Source organism: Malurus melanocephalus, unplaced genomic scaffold (assembly GCF_030028575.1).
Source record: "Malurus melanocephalus ecotype Western Australia unplaced genomic scaffold, MMel_1.1 scaffold_702, whole genome shotgun sequence".
NCBI lineage: Eukaryota > Metazoa > Chordata > Aves > Passeriformes > Maluridae > Malurus > Malurus melanocephalus.
This window is the reverse complement of record NW_026623934.1, coordinates 267,096-288,142: the sequence shown is the minus strand read 5'-3', so window position 1 is coordinate 288,142 and position 21,047 is coordinate 267,096. Positions and strand designations below refer to the sequence as shown.

Sequence of the window (21,047 nt, the reverse complement as noted above, 5' to 3'; positions counted from 1 at the left end):
GGTTCTCCATGGTGGTTCTCCATGGCAGAGCTCCATGATGGATCTCCATGATGGATCTCCATGGTGCAAAGCCATTCCTCAGACACCTCCAGCCAACCTCTGCTGGCCCAGCAGGGAAAGCCAGAGGACTCCTCGGGGTGGCTGATACCCAGACAGGGGTTTCAGAGCAGTTTCAGCTAAACGCCCCACCAAGGGCACCTCGGAGAGCAGGGGTGGCACTCACACACCTCAGAAAGGARCTTTGAATCCCTTCAGAGAGGGCTGGAAGGACAGAGCTGGGACATCGAGGAAGGGGACAGCAGGGATGGTGGGAGCTGTGGACAACATGTGGGGACAACACATTTGTGTGGAGAGGATGGAGAGGGGGTGGCCCTAGTGGAGCTGGTGGGATTTCCCTGGTGACAAATTCCGGGGTCAGGAAGGGGTGTCACCCCCCCATTCCCCTCAGCACCGAGTCACCACAGTCACAAATCGCAGRTATAACTCAGATATAACCTCAATTTTAACTGAAAAGAATGATCTTCTAAGGTAATTTTATAGGGAATACAATGCACAGGTTTATTTTTTAATTACGTATAAGGATTGCTCWAGAAATCAATCTGGATTTCCATAATCTGGCCTTCAGTAATGGATATCTGCCTTAAGTAAGCACAAAAGAGGATTTCTCAGTTTCTGCTGCAGCAGGACCAGCAGATAATGCTGGTCATGAGCCACAGCTTCACAGCTCTGTTTTGAATTTTAATTTTACAGCTTTTATTTGAACAGTGTCCTCACTAGAAGGTATGAAATGGTTAAAATTCTGTTTGAATTTTTCTGCCACTAGAAATGTTCAATGCAGTGAGAGTCTGTAATGGGTGTCAAGAGATCCCACTGCTGCTTTTTAGTACAGAGAACGGGGCAAAGTAGAAATAACCTACCACAAAGTCCAGGAATGCAGTCAAAAAATCTGAGTCTACTTTTGCATTCAATGATCCTGATGGCAGGAAATGCAAAATAGCAAAATATTCACATAGTATATACGTAAAGTACTTTAGAGTGCAAGGAAGGATTGATAAATGCAGAGCTGAGGGAATTACTGGCTGTATGCAACAGAAAAAAAATCATCATCACACTGAGATTGATTTATTTAAGGATTATTTTTTCATTTAAATTTAATAATCTTTATTAGTATTTAAATGTGTTTTTATTTATTTATTATTTAAAGATGTCTGCTTTTTTTAACAGGAATTTCAAGTGAGCTCACTTATTTCAGGGAATCAAAATCAGTGAGGAGGACTGGAATATTCCTTTCCTGTTCTAAGATTAAACTGAAACAGTTCATTAAAGAGCTGCAAAGAGCAAACACATGACTAATTTTAATGTATTTTGATTTCTAGGTATGCACTTAAACGAATACATATTTATGAAGTTTGATCCAGTTCAATGTTCAAACCTGGTATTAATTTTTTTTTTGACCAAAAAGCTCAAAGCATTTTCACCTTCCTTCTGACACAGTTTTGCCAATTCAGCTCTTGCCCTGCAAATCCATCATCAYGTTTTGCTTTAGGTGGCAGACTGGGCAAAGAGGCCAAAATCTGCACTGGCTGACAAGGAATGAACCTGCAGCTTTTTTAACCTTGAGAAAGTCCTGCTCAGAGGGAAAACACCTGTTTGTTTGAAATCTGTAAATCCAATACCCTCCTGCAAATCCCATATTCCCACGGACAAAGGCAAGCAGAACTGGCCCYGGTGCCAATATTTGCTCTGAGGCACACGGAATTTGATACAGACATTGCTACACGTCATCACATGGGGCTGGTCAAGCCCTGCTGTTGCCTTTTTCAWCYTAGAAATGAAACTGGAGATKATTTYAGTACAGGGGTGATATAAAAGTGGGGCTTTGTTGGAGCTCCAGGGGCAGCCATGGAAGAACATCCACAAAAGCCCCCACAGGGGTGATACAGTTTGATGGATTTTAGGAAATTGGCATAATTGATAAAAAGCACCAATTAGTAGGACAAGAGGTGATGGAATTACCCCCAGGTCAGGCCCCTACTCTGGTGCCCTCACCTTCTKTCCCATTCCCAGAAAATGGGTCTCACAGAACTCTTGGCTCCCAGAAAGAACCAGGACAGGACGGGACCTTGTTCCCCCCAGGCTTGGAGTTCTGGAATGGGTTTGGTCTCCTGGCTGGGGAAAAGGGTAAGGAAAAGCACTGGAAAGGGTACAAATATAGAAAAGGAAAAAAAGCAAAAATCCCTCTGGCATTGCTTCCATCCATGTCCTGGTGTTCAAAGCCTCAGGAAGCAGCTCTGCCCTGCTGGAGAGAGAAGGCAGCTCCTGCTCCAGCCCTGGGGGCACAGAAAGGAGCTTCAGCAGCTTCCTGAAGTGAGGGCAGGAAAAGACCCTCACCACAGAATCTCTACCTGTCAGTGAGATCAGTCTCGCCAGGATGGTTAAAACAACGAGAAAGTTCAGTGCTGGCTAAAATTAAATGAAATACATAAAACTGACCAAAATGCATCTCAGCATTTCCAGCATTTATCGTGACAGCAGACATTTAGTTTGAGCTTCCCTAAATGCCTTCCCCACCTGAGCTGAGAGCAGATTGCAGGTGAGCATTCTCCAGCTTTGACCTTTCAGAAGATTCCCCTCCGGCACACAAAGGAGAGCAATAAGCAGCCAAATTCCATCCCATAAATCAGCTTTATTGCACAAATCYGACTCTTGCTAACGAGCACAGGATTTTCTTATAGCAAAATAAAYATTTGTAATGTCTTTCTTTAAACCCAGCACTGAAAATCTCCCAGATTTACAGCAAACAGCTTTTCAAAATGCTTCTCTCCTTGCACACATCCATTTTGTTTGCTGCTCACTCTCACTCAGAAGATGCTGTGACACRAAATTGAATCTTCTCTGCGTGGTCGTGTCTCCCATTAGCATAGCTTCAATAATTCGTGTCAACAGGAAGCTGGAAGGAGCACAGCTCATCCCTTTTTTTCTGCTCCTCCCCGCAGAGTCCCRACAAATGTCCTGCCAGTGCCCCAATCTGTTGCTCAAGATTAGTAAAGTACAACTGAGAGGGGAAAAAAAGGCATAAAAAAAGGCTCCAACTTGGAGCAGCAGCACAGGGAGGAGAAAACAAGAGGGGAAGAGCACTGGAAACCATCAAACAGCAAGAAAGGGCAGCTAAAATGCACCTTCCAAGAAAGYAAGGTGAAAATGGAGAAATTAAATGTTCCATTAGGGCAGAGAGATGAAGACAGATAAGTGGAAAAGCATCTGCAGAAGAAAAGCAGAGCAGAACACAGCACACGAAGGCGCAGAATTGCGCAAGCTTGGAAAGAGGAGCAAAAAAAAAAAAAAAGGAAAACATCAACAAACTTGTAAAAAAGTGTTTGGCTGTCTGCTCCCAAATTGTAGGGAAAGAAACAAACAACAACTATGAGGTTTTCAGTACTACCACGGAAAAAAATGACAAAATGAAAAGCCATATCCAGCCTTGCCTCAGAATGGCTRTGGGTGAGCAAGGAAGTAAATTTTAGATTTTTWAATTTTTTTTAAGTGTTCTATGGCACTTGTCTGACATTCAGAGCCCWAATGACAATAAATTCCTSCMATGGAGCAGAGGGTGACAYCTGASGATGTCTCAGCACAGAGGGGTTCCCACCTGGAGCTCTGTGTGAGGAACACCAACACCCTCACGGGTATCTCAGCCTCCCTCTCCACCAGCTTTGGCCCTGCAAACCCTCCCTGCCAGGTTCCTGTGCTCCTCACATCCCTGGAGCCATGGAGCACCGTGTCCCTGGGCCAGCAGGGCACTGTTTTGGGGTCAAGCTGCCCAGCAGCAGCTCCATCCCTGCCGGACCAGGCTGGGACAGCCCTGGCTGTGCTCGGCACACGGGAGCTGCCCACGTCCCCTTGGGATCCCCTCTGCCCCACACACACCCTGCCAGCCCTAATTAGGCCCTAATTAGGGTCACAGAGCTCACCAAGGAGGGTCACTGAGCTGCAGGTTGCCCCTGGTCCTTCAGCAATGTGGGATKAAGGGATCAGCAGATCCTTGGAGCCTCCACGCCATCCCTGCAGCCTCCCAGGGCACACACACCTTCCCAGGGGAACAGATCTGCAGGGACTGGGGGGATTTTCCTCTGCACTGGGGGATCCAGTGCTGCACTCCTGGAACTGGGCTGCTTTGGGGAGGGTTTTTCTCCTCTTCAGTCCYCTACAGCTGCTCTACACAGCAAATCTGGAGTCTCTGCAGGGCTGGAAGGTTTATCGCTGCCAGAAAGCACCAATCCAACCCCTGTAATGAGTGTAATTATCACATCACCGGCAGGTTTAACTGAGATAAAAAACAACCTTATCTCCTATCTGTAGCAGYCATGGACACTGAGCCCCGCAGCTCTGACAAATAATTCAAAATCTGCAGGTTTGGTGTGCTCCACTCAGCCCCACCTCCCTGCCTGACTCCGCTGGCCAGCAACCTGCTGGAACCAGGAGGGTGGGCAGGGAATGAACTGGGGTGTTCCAAAAATACTGCACCCCAGAATTCACAATGAAGCTAAAATTCAGCAGGGTTTGATTGAAGTGAACACTTCTACATAAGTGTTTCACATCAATTCTTGTCATGCAAACAGGAAGATTTTTTTTTTTTAAATTCAAGCCAGGACGCTGGAAAATCATGTTCTGGATTTTTAAAAGAAGTTTTGTTTTGTTAGGGTTTTTTAAAATATTATTTCCCCAATCTGAATAGTGAGATTTTACCTATTGCTGCAAGCTCTGACATCACCACGTTTTCCAGTTCCTTCTGGCCTCCACAATTACTAACCTCACTCACATACAGAGAGCCACAGAATCATTTAGGGTTGGAAAAGCCCTTTAGGACCCCTAACCATGAAATTCTAAGTTCACATCCTTAACTTCCACGTCTTTGTGTSTTAAATGCCCCCAGGGACAATGACATGGTGTACTCAGAAGATTTGCATACAAACTCTTAAGCCCAGTTAACGGAAGTCTCCCTTATATCCTGAATGACATTTTCTAAAGGAACACAGATAATTTAAATAACACCAAATATTAACTTTGGGTAATGAATTGTGCTCCTTTTCTGGTCTTTACTTTTCCTTTTCACAAACTCTTTCCTGCCAGATCTGCACCCATTAGGCATGAGTAAAACTGTACGGTGGATCAGGAATCCAACAAGGATTGGTGTCTAACAAAGATACTCATTGGGAGAAATAATAGGCAAAACAAGTATTAAATCATGTTTTTAAGCAGAATGATAGCTGGAAATTTGTGCTGTARTTACAGTAAAGAGTCGAGGGATGGATTTTGTGTAGTTTGTTGATGATGCTATTTCAGAATCTGATATGAGAAATTTTTTCTGTCTGTTTAGTTCAGTTGTTTGTTTTTTTTTGTTCTAAGTTAAGATTGCATGTTGAATGTTGATTTTAATGATAAAATCTTGAAGTGTTCTAAACACAAGTGGACGTTTTTGCCTCAGAAGTGTTCTAAACACAAGTGGATGTTTTTGCCTCAGAAGTGTTCTAAACACAAGTGGATGTTTTTGCCTCAGCTTAACTCATTGTAGTTGTAAATTGAACCAGGTTACATTTTAGTCTCATTTGATGTCATGGCCAAGATTGTTCCTATGCACCATGACCTTGCGCTGAAACATTCTGATGTTTCAATAATAATTCTCCAACGAGGGCATAAACTCAGAACGGTTMCTCCACCGCTCTGCACAAGCTCAGCAATAAAGAACTTCTTTATTTATAAAACCCCTGCTTTCCCCCCAGCTTTCTGACATTCCTAGCAGCATTTAAGTGAAATCCATGTGGAGCCAGGGTCATGAATTTTCCATGAGGGAAGTGCTAAGTGTTATCACAGTAAAACAACCCGAGCACTGTCACAACCCCGAACCAGGAGCGTGTTTCAGTACACAAACATCAACCACACAGATCATTCCAACATTTYCCTCCCCCTGGCTGCTCCCAGCCCAGCTCCTCAGCGTGCTCTGAAGTTGTGCTGTGCTTTTGGAGGAGCTGTGCATGCCCTGACACTGGAGAACATCTCTTTGAGACCCGTTCTCAGCATGTTCCTGGCAACGGTCCCACCGCACCCCACCTTGCAATAACACACCTCAGATCAAATTCCAATTTCTTCACTGTCTCTTGGCAAAGGCACAGAACCCAGAGAAMAAAAAGAGCTTTCCTGGAAAAACAAGGACAGGTGCTGCAGTTTGTGGCACAGATTGTGAATCTGCCCTTGGAGCTGAAATGATGTTGTACATCTGGAGCTGAGTGTYCCACAAACACCAAACACCTGGCGCTGGGAGGAACAGTAATTTAAACCCCAAAGACCTTGTACATCGAGCTCTAACTCTCATTTTATTTGAGAGCCCTTTTATARCTACTCTAAAACTTCCCTGACTTCCCTTCCTAGCAGTTCCACACTACTCCTAATTTTACCCTGATGTTAGGAAGATGGATTGCCCATGGCTAACTCAATAATTTCCCATCCTTTTAAGGCCATTCCATTGTACACCCCCTTTTTTTTTTTTTTTTTTTGCTAACTCAATAATTTCCCATCCTTTTAAGGCCATTCCATTGTACACCCCCTTTTTTTTTTTTTTTTCCCTGCTCTTATCAAAGCTGCAATTCCCTTCTGCCACTCCAAATTTCACCTGCAGGAAAGTCAATCTATTTCTCATGAATTAATAAAGATTGTTACTTATGGCTTTATGTAGCGTTCTGCTTTGGTTTTCCGTGGGGCTTTTGAACTTGCAATGTTTATAGAAACAGCTTTCACGTAAATATCAGGCTACACAAATATCAGAACAAAGGGATTGTGCAAAAAACCATCCTGCCATGCTGTGAACAGGGGACTAATGGATGTAAGCCCAAGTGTGTCCGCAGGAACACAGTGGTTTTTACTCTTAATTTTAGCAGGCAGGAATAAACTGAGGAGTACATTCCCAGGCAGCCAAACCAATTTCCAGCAAGGATTTCACCCAGGCTGGGAGCACACAGGGGATTGATGTAACCAAAAAAGTGGATGAAGATAYTGGCAAAACCAGCAGGGCCTGGATCCTGCTGCAATGTCTGAACAYCCCTGAAGTTGGCTGGGTCGAAGCTTAATGGGTTTTTATCCTCAGGGTATCTGTTCTGGGCATGGGTTGGGATGGCTTCATGGAATCACAGAATATCCTGAGCTGGAAGGGACCCACAATSGTCACTGWYGTGCAGCTCCTGGCCCTGCACATCCCAAGAATCCCCCATGGGCCGTGACTTTTCCCACATTTTTCCTTTCCTCAGTCTGATGAGGATTTCACACTGCTCTGGGGTATTCCCAGTTGTGTCTGTACCTCCCAGCACCCCAAGGACAAGGCAGGATATTCAGGATATTCCAGGTCAGACAGCCAAATGAAGCCCCTGGTTTTTTGTGCACAAACTCTTTCTGTGCTCACACTCACACCCCTCACTAGGACCCACTTAAAGGGCAGTGACAAAGTGACAAGGACACAGACACGACAGCCTGGAAGAAGGGATTATTCCTTTACTTTTAATTGCATCATTATTGCATTTAAATGCTCCTGGCTTTGCATCCCACCCAGCTTTATTGCACGCAGTGACTCAGGGCGTGGGGAAATGCCACACAGCTGGAGAATGAGATGTGCTAAAGTAACAACTTCAGCCATGTGCAGTGTGTGCTGGGAAGTTGTAAATGATCTATCAATTATTTATTCCCCCCTGCAGCAGTTTACTGCAGCATAAAAGTGTAATAAAATTAGCTGTAAGAGGTATTTGTTAAAAACTGCTGACAGTCATTTGGAGGGATTTTCAGAGTGAGTATTAAAAAATAAACATCTTCAGGGCAGTAAAAAGTAACATAGCAAAACTTCCCTGCAGTGAGGAAAACATGGACAACTGCTCTTTTCTTACCCAGATATCGGAGGGGAAAATGAAGTTTTGGCTTTTTATAAGAAGTGGGCTTTTTTAAAGTGGTGTTAGCTCTTGGGCACTGGAATTATGGAGCTGTGACTGCGCTGGGGATCATCCCTTTTTACAGCACCACATTTTAAACAGCTGCTGCTGAAGTTTAGTCCTTTATGAACCAAAATCATCACCAAATTCTACCTCCATTTTTACAGAGCATGTCAAGAAAAACTGCAGTGGCTCCTGTATTAAAAGTGGCAAATCTCAGTGGCTGCCCAGGGTACCCCTCTGCCCCAGGTGTAACTGGAAGCACCAACTCCCACCCCAGAGGCTCAGGATTATGAAAAGGCCTTTGAAATGAGGAAACGAGTCGCTTCAGRGTTCCCTGCTAGAGCATAGCCCCAAAAATTTCACAGGAATGAGGAAAACACGGCTAAAGCCTGTTCAAAAGATGCTCAAAACCACAAATATGAGAAATATTCTCAGCTTGCTTTTCCCAGGCAAAATGTGAATAAACACTCTTTCCTCACTTGAGGAAGCGTGTTAGCAGGGGGGAAGATTTCCGTTGGATGCCTCTCTTATTTCTCTACTTGTACCACAAGATCTTTCCTCTCTGTCTCCAGAAAAAAAATAAAATTTAAATATCTTAAATATCTTTAAATATCTATTTGAATATCTTAATATCTTAGTGTACAATTAAATATCTTAAATATCTTTAAATAACTATTTCAATATCTTAATATCTTAGTTTACAATTAAATATCCTAAATATCTTTAAATATCTATTTGAATATCTTAATATCTTAGTTTACAATTAGATATCTTAAGTATCTTTAAATAACCTTAAATATCTTTTAAATATCTATTTAAATAGCTTAATACCTTAGTTAACAATTAAATATCTTGAATATATTTAAATAGCTACTTAAATATCTTAATATCTTAGTTTACAATTAGATATCTTAAGTATCTTTAAATAACCTTAAATATCTTTTAAATATCTATTTAAATATCTTAATATCTTAGTTTACAATTAAATATCTTAAATATCTTAAATATTTTTAAATAGCTATTTAAAATCTTAATGCCTTAATTTATTCCTTATTCCTTTCACTTCTTCCTTTTATTTACTTATTCCTTTCATACTTTTTACTTCCTTTTTATTCGCCGCTGCTCAGCAAGGGAACTTCGCGGCTCCATAACCAACACCCTCAAAGGGCAATTAAACAGGCAGTTAGAGAAAGGCTCAAATTCTAATTAGAGGATTAGAACAAAGGCAGAATGCCCATGCCCAGGACAGGTGCAGGTGCATCACTCACCACCCAGGGCTTGTCACAGAAGTTGTAGATGGACTCGAGCGAGTTGACGCTGGGGATGCCGGCGTACTGCATGCCGATGATCAGGTTGCGGAAATCCTCGTTCTCCGCCATGCTGTAGGAATGCTGCCGCACCAGCACGAAGTCAGGCCGGAAAGACCTGCTGAGAAACSGGCACATTGCTGAGAATCTGCCAGAAAAGGGGTTTTGCTTCAGTGGGAAAAGCTGCAGGGGAAAAATGGCTGGGTGGGAGGGAGAAAAGAGCGAGAAGGATCCTTGGACCAAAGAGAAATGCTGAAAGATGGGAAGAGTCTGGATGGCTTTATGAGAATTTGCATTGTTCCTTAATATTTTCAGAAAACACCAGCAGCCTCTCAATATTGGGACTCCATTGAGAGAGAAATTATTGTGGATTTGAAGTTGTTTTCCTGCTGAAAGTCAAATCACATCTATAACCTCGGGCCTTCGTTTGTGTCCTCCAGTTTCTGAGCAGTGACAATCACAGCCAAAGCAGGCAAACAGCTCTGCCACAAACTTGGACTTTTTGGGGAAAGTTTTTTTTCACAGCTATTTTCAGGCTGCTTTGAGTACAGTAAGAGGTGAGGCAACCACATTGCTGTTGAAAGGAGAGAATCACAACCCAACTTTTGATCGACCGACGTGTCAAGATGAATTTCCAAACTACAACTGCATTTGCCCCTTTTCTCTCTGGAATCTGATCAGCATTTCCCCTGCTGCTCTCCAGTCTCGTGCCTCTCACCCTGTGCCTTTGCCAACAGTCTGACACCATCTTCACCCTACTCCAACATTTTGTTACTGGAGAAGGTTGTGGAAAAGAGAAAACACAAAACAACAGGACAGAGCCTCCAGAACAGGGGAAATACCCTCCTAAATGTGACTTTTGAGAGTCTCTTCTGCATTACAATTTTACAGGGAAAAAACCTCTGAGTAGCTTGAAGGTTTCAACCTCCTAAAAGAGATGCAACTGMAGGGTAAATTAAATTAGCATAGTAAATTGGGGAAATTATTTACATGTCTTGAATAAATACAAGCTGTTTACTGGAGTGAGACACTCTGAAGGTTACAAAACGTCTCGGAAGTCTCAGTCTGGGAGAACAAAACAAAACAATTAAAATTGCTTGAGGAGCYTTGAGATCCCAGCCTGGATGCAGCAGTCCAAGCAGATTAGCTGGGTTCTTAAATTTCAAATCACACAATCAGTTTGGGTTRGAAAGGAGCTTCTAAAGTAATTTTAAAAGGGAGGGACACTTTCCACTGTCCCAGGCTGTTCCGAGCCTCACTGTCCAACCTGACCTTGGACACTGCCAGGGATCCAGGGGCAGCCACAGCTGCTCTGGGTATCCTGTGCCAGTGTTTTACCACTGCCACTGTAAAAATAATTTTTTAAAACCCCCAAACTTGCCCAGCTTTATAGATTTGCTGTCCAGAGTCATTGAAACAGCACTGAAGCTCAGCGAGCAAAACCTATTAAGATATTCTTGCCTTTAAACAGGTTTCCTAAAAAAATATCAGAGCTCTGAGATGTTGTGATGTAGGTTTGATGGGRGGCKGCCAAGCRTTTGAAAYAYRGAAATCCAATTTACTGGCCCAGCAYGAATGCAATGCTTGAGGACTAATGATGCCTTTGCCAAAATTGCAGATCCTCAGTGGGACCAAGAGGCAACTTCCACCACCTCAGATAAGGGGGATAACACATCACAGACAGTGCTGGRGTTTCAAATAAAAGGACAAATCAAATAAAGAGTTCTTTCAAAAGCCAGTTTAGTGAAACMGTTGGAAAATTGAGGGAATGTGCTTTTTAAAAATTCAAAATAAAGAAAGGTCCCCAAATGGAATATGATGCATTCCCATAATTGTTCTGGTATTCTGTAATTAATACTGGATGGAGGGACTGGATGCAGAAGAAGATCAGAACAAAAATTTTAAACTTGGCTCAAGCACCAAGATCCAAAATCTCAATATCATGTTACACAAAATATAATTTTTCATGGTGTAATTTTAATTCACAAAAATCAAACAAGGTGCTGCCTGTTATACATTTCTTTTTCCTCCTAAACCAAACCATCCAAATTTTGTCTTTGAAATTTCTATGATTTTGCTATATATTGAGCTAATATTTGGCTCATGAATCCATGATCCAAGGTGACTTTKGGCCTTGAATTGATAACAAATATCTCCAGTTACCACAGAAACATAGAATTGCTCTCCCATCGTGTCTGCACCTCCCTCTCACACCACAAAACACAGCCCCAGCTACCTCCCACCAGATTTGAGGGGAAATTACCAGCTCCAGGTAATCCTATTTGGGTAAATAAATCACCCATAAAATAATATATAATAATAAAATAATAATATTATAAAATCTCTTGTCATCTCACTCTCAGAATTATCTAATGAGCCAAGGGTCCTTTTGTTGCGTAACATAAGCAGCATTTTAACCAAATTTTCTCATGAACTGCAAAGCTTTGGAGCTGTTGTTTTCTGGAAGTTTCCAGCCCAAATTATCTCCTGACATGTTTTGATGGTAACTTGGCCTCGATATTTTCTGGAATACTTTTTGGAATATTTTTTTTTATACTAAAGAGAAGCCAGTAGGGAGCACAGATCAAGATTTCTCAGCTCCAAAACTTCCATCATTGGGTAAAAAATTCCACTAGGCCTAAGAAAAATTAAATCTCTTACTCTTGTAAGAAAATAATCTTGCGGATTTGGCAGGAGAYAGTTGTTGTATTAAACTGCAATATTTTTAGAAGATGTCTGAGATAAAACAGTTGTGAGCTTGGAAGCAGAAGCTTACTTTGGATGTTTTTTTCCCTGATTTTTTTTTATTTTTTTAACATGAATGAGCAGAAATTTTCAAATCTTTTGTTGGGAGAGATCCAGAACCTGTTTTGTTCTGTCTAGCTCCCTGACCTGTCACTCTTGCCCAAAAATGAGGAGTAAATTCCCAGGTCACTGGGGGCTCTGTCTTTAAATTCAATTTTTCAGCCAAGCAGCAGCCACATTTCCCTCCCAAGCAAAGCAGGAGCAATTCTCACCATTTAAATAAAAGACAGGATTTAATTTTACTGATTATTTTGCCGATATAATACTTTTGTTGATATAATTTTTCTAGTACTTCTTTAAGCTTTTATTTTGCCCAGTGTTTCCCCCTCCCATTTACAAGTTTGTTGATGTCGTCACTGAAAAAAAACCCCAAAATTTAAATTTACCCTGCCTGCAATTGGCATCATACTTTTTGGACAAAACAGCTATTGGGAAATTTGAGGTGTATGAACTGGAATTTTTCAAACAGGCAGGAATATTCTGGGAACTGTCCTGACAGGAGTGTTTTGACTCAGTCTGAATGGAAAATATTCCAGGTTGGAAATAAATACTGCTCATCTGGAAAAGCCTGGCAGGCAAAATCCCCAAATTACTGTTTTTCTGGAGCAAAGATGAAACCCAAATCAATAACCTGAACTCCCAGTCATGTATTCTTTATTCTGCACTTCATTCCCTTAGTAAATCTGTTTTTCCCCATGATTAAAATGTCAAGATGTGTCCTCCCTGTCACAAAAAGATTGTCACTGATCAGATGTTTTATTTTCTACTTTCCCTGACTGAGGGGCATCAGTCAAAGCCCCAAACACACCCAAACYCCTCAGCACCTTTCCCATCCACCCATGATGCCATTTATTGCATTTTTGCTGTTATTCCGTTTGGTTTTTCTTACCTGACCACTTTGTTGCCATTTCGAATGATTTGGATGTCGACTGTGTAATTGCCATCAGCATGGGCTATCAAGTTGATTTCTGAAAATTCTGCCTATGAAAAGAAGATCCCCATTAGTCAGTCTGCTTTAAATTACCTTTCTTTTCCTGAATCCTTTATTTTAACCATCAGAAGCTGAACTGCTGACAATACACATCTGAAATAAAATGAGCAACCAAGAGGACATAGATCCAGCAGTGTCTGTCAAGTGTGACACATCGTGTTTGAAGAAGTTTTAATCCACAGAGAGCAAAAAGTAAAAAAAAATGTGACACATCGTATTTGGAAAGGTTTTGATCCACAGAGAGCTAAGGGTAAAAAAAAAAAATGTTATGAAAATGGATTGTAGGGCAGCAGCAAGTGGATTTGCTTGGCCTGCAGGGAAATGTRGGGATTATACTTTTGCTTTGCACAATGTTATCAAAGAGATTAATGCAGGCTCAACGTTGACATCAAGTTTTGAAGAAAACAGTACAAAAACAGCATTAAAATAACTGCAATAAAAACATTTTCTTAGAGGATTTAGTGACTCCTCGTGCTGCTCACCCCTTTCTATTTTCTTTGTGTGCGTTTACTCTTCTTTTTAAAGGRCCTGGCGCTAATGAACGATTGTCTCACCAAATTCACAATTAAAGCTCTTTTTCAAAAGTCTTCTCACACTGGAMATTTAAAAGGAGCCACAGCCATACCCTGAATCTACAGTTATTTGAAAGGAAAGGACAGGATGTTTTTCATTTCTCCCCAGCCTTTCACCAGCTTAGACTCTCAAGGCACTTTACAACAACATCAGCCGGCAGAAGAATTGAAATGCAGCAGAAGAATTGAAATGCAGCAGAAGAATTGAAATGCAGCCAGCTGTCTTCTGGTGGATAAAGAAAAGCGTCTCTGCTGTCCCGGACAGCAGCCCAGAACAGAGAGTGTCACCATCCTCCCTGGTGTCCCCTTGACAAATGGTGGCACTGAGAGTCTTCCTCAGCTCACACCCCTCGCTGCGGGCTCAGCTGCTCCCGGCCCTGCTGCAGTCTCTSGSATGCCTTAGGATTTTYAGTTTCTATATTTTCAGTATCTGTATTCTTGTACTTCTCCAGTGCWCAGCAYTGAGCTCCTGTTCTCCCATCTTCAGACAAAACAATTCCTCTCTGRGCCTGAAATCCAAGGASACTTYGCYGCCTCAGARCCCCAAAATMTGKAAMCMAYRGAGAATTGGGGGGAGCAGGTTCGGGGTTGTTGACATCACCACCTGAAAATATCATTGGGGAATTGAGGCCCAATATGTTAATAAGACACAACTTATAACAAGGGCAGAGATCGTGATTCGGGGCCCATTTTGGGTGCAGCCTCAGGAGGAGGATTTTGTCTGCCCTAATGTACCAGTAGGCCTGTTAGGCCGGGATTAAAGTTGTCTGTTCTCATTCTCTTAAGTTTGTCTGGTCTCTGTTTCAGGTGAGCCTGATTTCCAAAGCAATATCTGCAGTCTGGGCTGCATTTCCAGCTCTGCTGACAGAGCCCAGCCCCTCACACTGCTGTGGGATCACCGGGACAGCCTCCTGGGCATCCCTTCCCAGTGCACTGCAACACAGGGCATGTGGGGAGAGGGATTCCTGGTATTTCTGCCTTTTTATGTACCTTTTGATTTATTTTATAAACCCTTTTAGACATTTTATACACACTTTCAGATATTTTATACACCCTTTTAGATATTTTATACACCCTTTTAGACATCTTTATACCCTTTCAGGTATTTTATACACCCTTTTAGACCTTTTGCAAAGCCTTTTAGATATTTCATATATCCTTTCAGATATTTTTTACACCCTTTTAGATCTTTTCTGTGCCCTTTATGTATTCCTGGTATCTTTGGTCTACAGGTCTGTAATTCTTGTAGCCTGATATTCCAGCTCAGTTTTGGGGTTCTGCTGGGCAGAAAAATCAGACATCCTCAGYAGGAGGGTGGTGAGCCCTGGGCTGTCTCAAACTCGAGGTTCCAACCTTGGTTGAAACCTTTTCTCTAAAACAYTGTGTAAACTGGGCTCTGGCCTTTTCTGGGAGGAAGTTCTTTAGAACAGTGGGGCATGACTTCATTTATTAAGTTTCYTATTGGGGAATTCTAGATAGATATGCTAATTTRTGRAGTCTATTAAAATTGTATCCATGTTATAYGTGGGGTGCATTTYCWRTRTTTTCYACCTTGATGAGTTGTGCACCCATGATCCCATTAAACACTGAGGGAAAACCCTTTTATCCCCTTACCCACAAATGCCTCACAATTCTAAAACCAGCCCAAAAGGCAACAAGAGGATGAAATATTTGTATAGGCRTTGAAAATGTCAGAGAATCATTTGCAATCGACTGTCTGTGGGGCTGGGAATGGATATCTCCAATTAATTGATCGCTTTAGGAGCTTGGTACGTGATAGAAGATGTTGTATACTAAGAAAGGCAGTGTAAAAATGCAATAATGTTCTGATATTAATGCAGGGCCCTGCAGTAGGTGCTGTTTGTCCTCAATGGTCACTGTGCTGAGTTGTGACAAAGGGAATTGTGTGGTCAAACTGCCCTTCACTCTGGTTAAAGGCAGGGCACATGAAGGAAATTCCAGGTTTACACCCAGTTTTTCTCCTTTTAAAGCAATGTGGCGTGTGCTGGCAGCTCTGATCCGGGTGCCAATGGCCCTTCTGAACAAATCTKCCTTTCCCTGCCTCTCCCTCAACACTCCTGGAGACCCCTGGCAAAGCTTTCCACACTCCCAAGCCAAGAGCATCAGATATTCAGTGGAGTGCAGAACGGCTGCTGCAGCATCCCAGTGAATTTGGATCAGCTGCATCCACAGCCAGGCACAATTTCCCCTCATTCTTTAAAAATCCAGTGACAAAACAACTCAAGGACTGATTGATGCTCCTCACAGCAGCGTCTATTTGTGGAATTCAAGATTCAAAAGCAGTRAAAAGATTTATTTAAATCCCTACTTTCAGCTTAAATAAAACAGCCATAATTCTAGTGCACTCCATATTATATCTCCATATTTTTTCCTATTTCTGATGTGTTTTTTAAAACCCCCACATGCTAGCGCTGCACCCAGAGCACATTTATATTCTGGGGTGATGAATTAGTGATACARAACTGCCACACGGAATTCATGGAGTGTCTGGGAACTTTGCAGTCTCTAAGCAACACCTTCTGAATACAAGATGGTTTTCATGCTGTGAAAATTATGGTCAGGATCCTCTCAGAAGAGCCCACGTTGGGTGCCAAAAAGGGGCTGCTGTGGTGTAACCCCAGCTGGCAGCTCAGCCCCACACTCAACCCCACCCAGAGGGGTGGGTGGGGAATCAGAAGGGAAAAAGAAGGGGAAAACAAAATTCAGGAGATAAATCCAAAGCTGTGTGTGGAAGCAGAGCAAACCAAACCCCAGAGCAACTGCCAGGGAGAAAATTAACTCTGCCCCAGCCAAAACCATCACTTCTATTGAAGTGTGAGGGGGTTTGGGGTACAAATGTTGTGAGTTTATCAGCACATGTCTGCACAAAGAATCACAAGATCATTTAGGTTGGAAAAGCCCTCTCAGATCATAGGGTCTGACCATTGATCCAAGGCCACCACCAAACCGTGTCCCCAAGTGCCACACACACATGGTTTTCAGATCCCTCCAGGGAGATGTTTATTAAATATATAGGGTTTTATCCCAGGAGGTGGTTATTGAATATATGGGTTTCTATRAATGCACAAATAGGAAAATAACATCCAGGTTAAGGCAGTTACCTGTTCAACCTTTATGTCAAACTCTCCATGGACCTTTTTTCCACGAAAAGCCTTGGCCCTGCAGGGAAATTAAAAAAAAGAGAGAATATTAAGGATATGTTTGTAATCAACATCTATAGAAAAATTCCTGTGTTGCCTTGAAAATACACTTTTAAATATTTAATTTAATATTAATTAAATCTCCCCACTACACACACAGAGTTTCCCTCCTTTGACATGCTTGTGTTTTTCRTTCCATCCCACATCATTTTGTGATAAAAAGCACGATGGGATTTCCAACACTGAAGTGAGAACACGCTGAAATGATAAAACACCCTGAAGCATATATTTCCCAGTTCTTAAATAACAGAAAAGGAGTTCAATTAAACAGGTGCAATCCTGCTCTCAAAGTCTACAATGCCATGGAAATTCATTTCCATGTGAGCAACTTCCCAACTTCCCAACCATGTTCACCTTGATCCATAGAGTTCATTTAGAAAAACTGCTTTTTTAGGAACATTGTGCTTGGGAACTTTACATTGTTTTGGAAGTATCAGAGGTGCTGGAGGCTGCTGTTGTCAAATCCATGACTGCCTGGTTCCCCAGTCAGTTTTCCTTTCTCTAGACCAACTTGAGATGAAATAATTWATGTGAAGGAGATCTTCGGAGCGGTTATTCTGTACCAGGACTGCTGTGATAAAGCAGAGCTGAGCTCACTGATCCATCCCCAGGCCCCACAAGCAGATATTCCTCAAGGAGCCCACCCCTTGTAYCCCTCAGGCTGCATGTATCTGCTTTGGACTAAAGAGAATTTCAACAAAAAAGATAAATCTGTTGATAAAAAGGAATTATTCTGACATCCTGGAGCTGGAAAAGGAATATGGTATCGTCTCTCTGCGTTTTCTTTGTTCAATTCAACCCTTAGAGTACTTTTCCTACTTTCTTTTTTTTTTTTCTGCAAGGAAAACAAAGTTTCACAATTCAAAAGCAGAGCACCACAGAACATTGTCTCAAGTGGTAAAGAAGAGAAGCTCTGTCCATTTCCAACATGTAACAAAATGCTCTTTTATTACATGAAATCTACCTCACCAGTGAAAGAAATTAATACATAACRTAAGAATGAATCATTGCTTGTGGAAAATCTTATTCCCACTGTGGGTCAGATGATTTTCACCACCCGTTTCAATAGTGGAAGAGCCAAACTTCGTAATAATCAAATGAAAACGCTGCCTTAGGCAGCATTTCTGAAGGAGTAAGGATATTTCATAAGGATCTCTTTAAGCRTATGGATAATGGATGTTAGAAACAAAGCAAATGTTTGTACTGAAATCTCACACTGAAATATTGCCCAAGCAGTAACTCTGTACAAACATGCAACTGGTGAGAAGAAAACAAGGAAGAAAGCATTAATATTATTATTTATATTGTTTTCTGGCAATAAACACCCAGGAAATGGAAAGCTTGAAAGCCAYTGTTTTCTTTAGGAGGTGCATACTCAGCTTTGTGTAATTCAAATATATTTGCCAATACTAAAAGTGAAATTCAATCTACTGTACCATACCACAAACCTAATTTACAGAAGTATCATGAATCAGTTATTGATTAATGACATTAATTACATTAATCGCTTTTCTTTCCAAATCTGTATTGGAATCCCATATGGGGAATGTGAACATCATCCTCTTGGGAGCTTTGAGGATTGTGGACATGGCTTAAATTTGATAATGTTATTTATGCTGAAGCATCAGCTGGAGCATGTTAATCCTACAGGAGCAGGAAAACCCCAAAAAATTGTGCCAGAGCAGGGAGGAAGGTCTCACAATCACAGATAACACCACATCTGCCTCAGGAGAAATGCATCACAACAACAGGCAGCTTTAAAATCTCTCTGAAAAACAAAGACTTATCACTACCAAAACCACTTAAAACTCCAATCCTGATCTCCATAAACTCAACAGCAGTGTTCTGGTGGAATTCTKTTGGGAGCAGGATGAGCTCCTGGATTTTATTTCTGATGCAGTAACAAGTGAGGTAAATGTGTTATTGGGCAATCAACAACACACATTTAATTTAAATGGAATTATGTTGGATACATTATAGTGAAGATGTTTCTTGAACGCTGCAAAATGAGCTTGGAATAATACCCAGTTTCTTAAATCTGAGTGAAAYTTGGCCATCCATGGAGATTAAACTTCCCCCAAGGTTGGCCCAAACAAATACCAGCAACTGATTCTTCTTTGAGAGAGGAAATGGAACTGGGACAGAGCAGAGAGCCCAAGACAGACCCTCTGCTCTTTACCYCCAAACCCACTGCACATGTTTGAGTGAGATAACCAAAATATTCATTAATTAATTACTGAGATGTTATTCCTCTGAGTTCAGCCATTTGCTCAAACATGAGGCAGCCTCCAAACAGCTCAAGTCTGGCATGGTTCACATTTCAACAAATGACTTCAGCTTGGAAAATAAACAGGAGTAGTAAGGACTGGAATTAAGCAATCTGCGGCTTCAAAACAAATCTGACATTCAAGCACTGATAGAGACTTAATTTCACAGCAGCTTTAGCCAATAACTTTTATAAAAATGTATCATATTCTGCAATATTCCCCAAATGCTGTGCCACAAACTTCAAGAATTTTTCTTGGGGTCTCTAAATAATGAATTACAGACTTATGACTCAAACATTTTAGGACAAAGCCTAAGAATTCCTTAGCACATGTTTACTGTAAAATATAACCTGGTTTTCATTTTATTTACTTTACCTAGGAAATTCAGTTATGCTCTGCTTGAATTATTTCCCATTTCCAGTGTAAGGAATGGRCAGTGCTATCAAAAACACATTCATTTCATGCTTATGGTAATTTTTAAACTTTTTTTTTTTTTCTTTACTGAGGGAAGATGAGGAATAGAATTGTTTGGTGTTACTGGTTGACAGAATTCCACTCAGTTGTAGTTTAACATTCCTGTTAAGCCTTATTACTCTTGGCATGGAGCATGGAATATTTGTAAGCAGCTCTCAGGGCTTTCCAGGACAGGKTCTCTGAGGAGCAGGAGGTGAGCTGCCAGCACGAGTGAAGCTAAAAACCAAAAATGCCCCAAATCAGGTAACATTTTGATGATTTTTTGCATTTTAAATGAGGAAGAGGAGGGGAGGAAAGAAAGTGGCACTACATCCACCTGGAAGTCAATCCCTGYTTTCCAGAGCCAGCAGAGAGGGCAGAGAGCAGGGAAGGGATGCTGCCTGTTGGAGTCACTGGCACGGCCCCTCACAGGCAGAGGCTTTTCAAAATACCTGAAATATTTATGCATCTCTTGCTTCACAATTCATATTTAAAATGAAGCAACTGGAGAATGTGCAGCTGCCACAGAGGCAGCCCAGCACAAACTCACTCCCTGAACTCTGGCAAGGACAAGGAACGAAGCAGAGTCATTAAAGGTGCCTCAAATATGTAAAAAAATCTGATTGTTTCCCTCCTCAGCTACACAGCATCCACACATTTCCACAGCCTCCTGCTGAGGATGTTTGGTGTTTTGCTAGAAAAACACTAAAATCAAGTCAGAATATCACATTGCAAAAATTACAATTACTCAGGCTAAGGGTACAGAATACATAAAGGGTACAGAAAATACATAAAAGGGTATATTAAAATAAAAAGAAAAAAAGCAAAAATCATCAGGCATCACCATCAGCTCTGTTCTGCTGTTAATCACTCAGATGGACTCAGTGCCCTCTCCAGAGGGAGCCCAGCCTGGCAAGGACACACAGATTGCCCCTCAAAGCCCCTCACCCTCACAATTCACAGAAACCCAAACTCAAATTCATTCATTTCACACGAACATTTTTTTCCCAGCATGTCAGGTAGGACAGGAGTGATACAGCTCTTCATTCTCAATCTAGTCCAGCCTTTTGAAGGGCAAAATAAATTGCACATTAAAGAAAAAAGTGCTTTTGCCAATATGCCACAGTGTGTCAGCACCTGAAATCAATGCATCAGCTGCTGCTAGATCAAGGTTATCAATGTTAATGTATAGAAAGAGAATTTCTGGGAGCAAAGRCAAGCRCTCACTGTCCTGTGCCCCTCAGCTCTGTCCCCCAGATGGCCCAACCCTGGCACTGCCACCCAGATAAACCTGCCAGGTCACAGCATTTYCTCTSACTGAGCTCCCAAYTTWATAGGRGACCCYGTGRTCCCTAAATSCAGCTCCCTAAACCAGAGSCCAGACAGAATTGAGAGAATCCAAAGCAGTTCTGTTATTGCAGGGCCTTCAGGGCCATCCAGGGCAGTCCCAGCCCAGCCAGG

The 21,047-nt window shown here is 41.9% G+C and overlaps 1 protein-coding gene across 1 annotated transcript; it reads right to left on the bottom strand.

The window, feature by feature from the left end:
* Positions 1 to 9,238: 9,238 nt before the first annotated feature.
* Positions 9,239 to 17,334, bottom strand: LOC130584386 (synapsin-2-like; the record flags this gene model as incomplete). The annotated part of the gene is made up of 4 exons (XM_057384345.1): positions 17,285 to 17,334; positions 16,768 to 16,825; positions 12,972 to 13,063; positions 9,239 to 9,395 (listed from the first exon to the last, which is right to left on the bottom strand). Coding segments are annotated over exons 1-4 (357 nt in total), but the record flags the coding sequence as incomplete, so codon positions are not given.
* Positions 17,335 to 21,047: the final 3,713 nt, after the last annotated feature.